Here is a 5,000-nt window from a genome sequence, read left to right on the forward strand (position 1 = left end):
GATGACTGAACAGGGATATAACAGCATCAATATTTGCCTATGTGCGAATGTGTGTGTGTGTGTGTGTGTGCATGTGTGTGTGTGTGTGTCTGTCTGTCTGTCTGTCATACCCCATCCCCTTGTAGCGGCAGTGTGGTTTGGAGGAGACACGTCGTGTTTCCTCTCTTCAAAGACCACTCGCGGTTATTACAGGCCACCACCATCCACCCCATCCGCCTGCCACAGGAACCCCGTACTCCCCCCCCCCAAAAACCACCTCTCCCCCAGACCCTAGAGGCGCCGCTGCCATCTCACAGTTGGGATTCACGCGTTTCCTCCCCTCACTTTTGATCTCGTCCCGCCTGTGCTTCCCCTCCGCCTGTGCCACGATTTATTCTGTTCTTAATCGGTTCTTCCTGATGGCGGTGCCACACGACCCCTGAGAAACGGGGAGACGTCTCGAACCTCTGTCACCGTACTGACAGTTACGGAAGACAGACGTGGAGGCAGACGCGACCGCAGGCATAAACACAACATGTTTGGCCACACGCATGCAACACCCGCCCCCACGCACGCCCACACATACACACACATACACACACATACAATACAAAGACAACTTCACCATGACGTGCAGGGATCGATACCGGGGAGTGAGCTGTATAAATCATGTTTATATGACACTGGCTCCTTTATTTGGTATGAATGATGTTATATGGTTCCCACCAGACATATAGATGACGCCAGTACTGTATACGATGCAGAAACAACCACGGTGTTCGTTGTTTACCAGCTCCAAGCTGGTAAAAAAGATCCAGCAGACAGAATTTGGGATCCTGAGATCGCCCTATCAGTTATTCCATCTATGGTACATGGCTTAGGGGATGTAAAAAGGCTAATCAGTTCCTCAAATAGCATGTTTCCAAAATTCATGAATCCAATTTTGGAGAAATACCTCACATTATTGATTAATGACTGTTATAAATTCCCTTTTAATATGAATACAATCAAAAATAGGAAATATATATTTTAAAATATAGTTTTCAATACTATATATTATATTTTATATGTTTTTTTATAATTTGTTTATAAAAAATATGTAAATCTATATTTATATGTAATACGTATTAATATTTTAATACTTTAATTTAAATATAAACATTTGAAGTATTTTAAATTATTTGATACTGGAAATGTAATTGTCTGTTTCCTCAAACTACCATCTCTTAAATTCACCTAAATAATTTTCTTTTAGCAACCATGTCATTGAACTGAATCACTCCCCCTCACCTCCCAGGGGCCTCTGCAGGCCGCCGTTATGACGCGGCCGGTGCCCGGTCGGGCTCCCGTTGAGCTCCAGGCGGCCCTTCTTCAGCGGCGGCGGGAGGCCCCCAAGGTCGGGGCTGCTCCCCCTCCTCTCTGGACTACCCTGCATGACAGGGCTCTCACCTCCACGCTCCATCCCCCTCCAGACACCCAAAGGAGCACCAGCCAGGGGGAATGAATCTGCAGGTTGATGGAATGAGAGAGAGAGAGAGAGAGAGAGAGAGAGAGAGAGAGAGAGAGAGAGAGAGAGAGAGGATTAGGAGGGGGAGAGGATGCTGAGATATATGGCTATATATGGCTGTCCCTGACTTTGTGAAACAGCTTTTTGGAAATGTGATAGTAACAATGCACAGGGTTATCAATGAACAGTGGAGCTGAATCAAATATAAAGTGTGTGTGTGTGTGTGTGTGTGTGTGTGTGTGTGTGTGTGTGTGTGTGTGTGTGTGTGTGTGTGTGTGTGTGTGGAGGGGAGAGGAGGTCTTCTACACTTTTGTTTGTGTAGAATGTAAACTGAGCAATACAGGCAGACAAGGGTTAAACTTGTGTGTGTGTGTGTGTGTGTGTGTGTGTGTGTGTGTTGGGATACATGTGGAATACACGTGCATGACATACAGTATGTGCTTTATATCTTGAACCACTGTATACGTCAGCTCCCCTATACACACACACACACACACACACACACACACACACACACACACACACACACACACACACACACACACACACACACACACGCACACACACACAGTGTCCCTGATCGGGAGTGTCAGCCAAACAGCTAATATGGATAATGTTATTAATAGAAACTGTGCCAGTCCTGACAGGGGACACCTGCCAAGGACCATGGAGCAGCCAGCACCGCCACCCACCCACCCCCACCCCACCCATCCCAAATGGACCGTCTTTATTTACACACTGATCCTAGGACCATGTAGAAGAACGTGGTGGAGAACAAGACAAGGGGACAGACAGAGAATGAGAGAGACGGGTCCAGGGGCTAGCGTCCAGATGTTGGAGGTGGAAATGCGAGAAGGCCGACGGCGTTGACCGCCACGCCGAAAATAAACAAAAAACAGGAAAAACAAGAAAAAAACGAAACAGTTTGTTGTTCAAGTGTGGCACAGTCCAGGGCGCTCGATCCTCCACCCCCACACAAGCCACTCCCCCGCCCCCTTATCCTCCATCTCTCTCTCTCCACGTCCACGCTCCCTCCTACTCCTCTCTCTCCGTCTCTCCACCTGTTTTTATTGTCTTTCTTTGTCCCTCCCTCGGCTAAAAAAAAACAGCGTCGCCGACCAAGAAGAAGAGAGCGCATTAAGGACTGAGAGCCCGGCTGGCGTTTCAAAGCGAATGGTAAATTAAAAACATTAGTTCTCGCCATGATTAAAAAAGCGTGGGGGTGGCAGAGGCCCAAAATACGAGTGGCAGCGTGTCTCAAACAAGAAATAAACGCAATAAAACAGTTGAAGGGGCCGGCCAAGAAGCGAAAAAGCGGCGCGTTTGGCCAAGGAGCAGGAGGGGCTTTGGTGGATAAATCGCTGGAGTGCAAACAATGATGTAGCTAAAGCAAAGAATAATAGAGCACAATGAACTATTGAATAAAACACCCCCCCGGCCGCTCAGGGACAGTCTTGTATGGCCAAAGTTAAATAAACACTTCCTCGGCTCGTCTTAAATTGAAATCCCAACTGCGGGAAGTTTTCCCCTTTGCCGTCGACCGCCCCCCCTGCTCAGCGTCACCGCCGCCGCTCCGGAGGGGCGAGCGGCGAGGAGAGCGCGTGCTGTGCCGGAAGGGCTTCTATTCGCGGCACCGACGCCTCTGCCACGAAGGGGAGAGGAAGCGTCCTCCGACAGGCCCCGACCTGCCGTCCCCACGATCCTTATCAGCGCAGAGCCGACATCTCACCATCTCAGCCGTGACACGCGCACACACACACACACACACACACGCACACAAATGCACAAAACTTTCTCAGAATATACCTGAGATCAAACCAGACCAACTGTCGTAATGTCCGTGGTCATTTGTCTTCATGGATCCGTCAGTGGTTTGGGCGGCTGTACTGTGTGTCACAGGATGCTACCGAAGGAGGTGACCGTGCGGGAAACAAACTTGTTTAATTTCATCGTCCCGGCAGCCGTCGCACGTTCAAGTTGTGAATAATATATATCGGCTGCGTCAATGTGGCGGCGATGAAATATTGAAAAAAAGCGCGATCCGTCCATCCATCCGAGCCCCGTCGCATGTGGCTCCACGAGGAGGGTCAAGGAACCTGTTCTCACTGGTGGTCTTCAATCCTGGGCTGAACCCCCCCCCCCCTGTCTGTCTGTCAATCTGTCTGTCTGTCCGTCTGTTTGTCCGTCTGTCTGTCTGTCACCTAAACCAAGGTAATATGAGTAGAAGTCATTATTTCGTTATATCTTTGCTCGTGTGTCAACTGGTGGTTACTTGGATTGAATGGTGCATTATTGGTTCTTTCTTTCTTTCTTTCTCTCTTTCTTTCTTTATTTCTTTCCTTCTCCATCGCCGTCTCCTCATTTTATTTTTCTGGCGCAAATTTCTAAATAAAAAGATTCCTGACTGACGCCAAATATTAGGTTGCGGGCGCCCGGAAGCCGCCGTGCCCTTCATCCCGAAGGGGCGTGCCGAGCGACGGCCTCTCCGTCCGAGGATCAGGGCTCCGATCAGGCCACCGCTGATAACTGCCCACCTCCTGACGACGCCCGCGCCATATTTCCACCGGCGGCGATTGGCTGCCGGGGCGCTGAAATCCGGCCAGGCAGTTATCAGCGTCCTGTGTGTTCAATCACGATGCCTATCTGTTTTACAAACCATTATCTGTCCCCGTCCCGCCGTGCATCGCTCGCCCATCTGCACGATAGCAAAAGCTGTTAATAGAGACGATAAGGAGAGTGGAGCAGGGGACATATGTAATGGCTTTTCGATAACGCAGGGGTTGTGACACGCTCCCAGACGCAAGCGTCTCACGGCTCCTCAATATTCAAAAACTGATGACGCAGGATTGATAGGAAGGACAGTCTTCACCGAAAAAACCTCTGCTGGCGGAGAAGCGTGGAGTTTCCACGGACACTGAAAAACAACACAAGCGCTCGGACGAGGAGTTTGAAAAACAAGCCCCTATCGTATTTCCACATTATTACATGTTGTAGACATAACAAACACACGGCGAGATCGCAGCGCGAAGAATGCAGACACGCCCCGGAGAAACCGGGGGAGTGTGTGCGCGCGGCGCGGCAACAAACACACCTATAAACAATACGTCGGGCCGAAAAAGACGTAAACACACACAAACTGAGGCCAACGTTGTAATTCGGAGCCAGTCTAAACTCCACTAAATCAGACGGCCGCCGCTCCCCACGATTGGCGCTGCCGTCCGCTCGGAAGACGTACGGCATAACGAGCGCTGTGCGGGCGTGTTAAGTAGGGCCTTCAAAAGGAAGGATTTGGAACCTCCTTTCAAATTCTCTTCCAGTTTTTCCTCCTCTTATCTTTCTGATGCCAGACTTGATAAGCAGGAGCAGGAACACGCTTTATTTTTTAAAACAGAAATGATTCTGTTCAGGTATTAGGTTTTGATATTATTAATAGTGACATGGTTGACACGGTTAAGTGGAGGTATTGGTTTCAGGTCAAGGATCTGGAACGCGTTACACAACATTAGCACAATAG

General features: G+C 49.3%; 1 protein-coding gene across 1 annotated transcript in view; it reads right to left on the reverse strand.

The window, feature by feature from the left end:
• Nucleotides 1-5,000, reverse strand: part of satb2 (SATB homeobox 2) — a 37,111-nt gene that overhangs the window by 26,460 nt on the left and 5,651 nt on the right. The window contains exon 2 of the mRNA XM_080019752.1: nt 1,270-1,485. Within this exon, the coding sequence (XP_079875878.1) occupies nt 1,270-1,441 (172 nt within the window). The 5' untranslated portion in view covers nt 1,442-1,485. The remainder of the gene's footprint in view (nt 1-1,269; nt 1,486-5,000) is intronic.

This window comes from Zeus faber (assembly GCF_960531495.2).
Source record: "Zeus faber genome assembly, chromosome: 18".
Classification (NCBI taxonomy): Eukaryota; Metazoa; Chordata; class Actinopteri; order Zeiformes; family Zeidae; genus Zeus; species Zeus faber.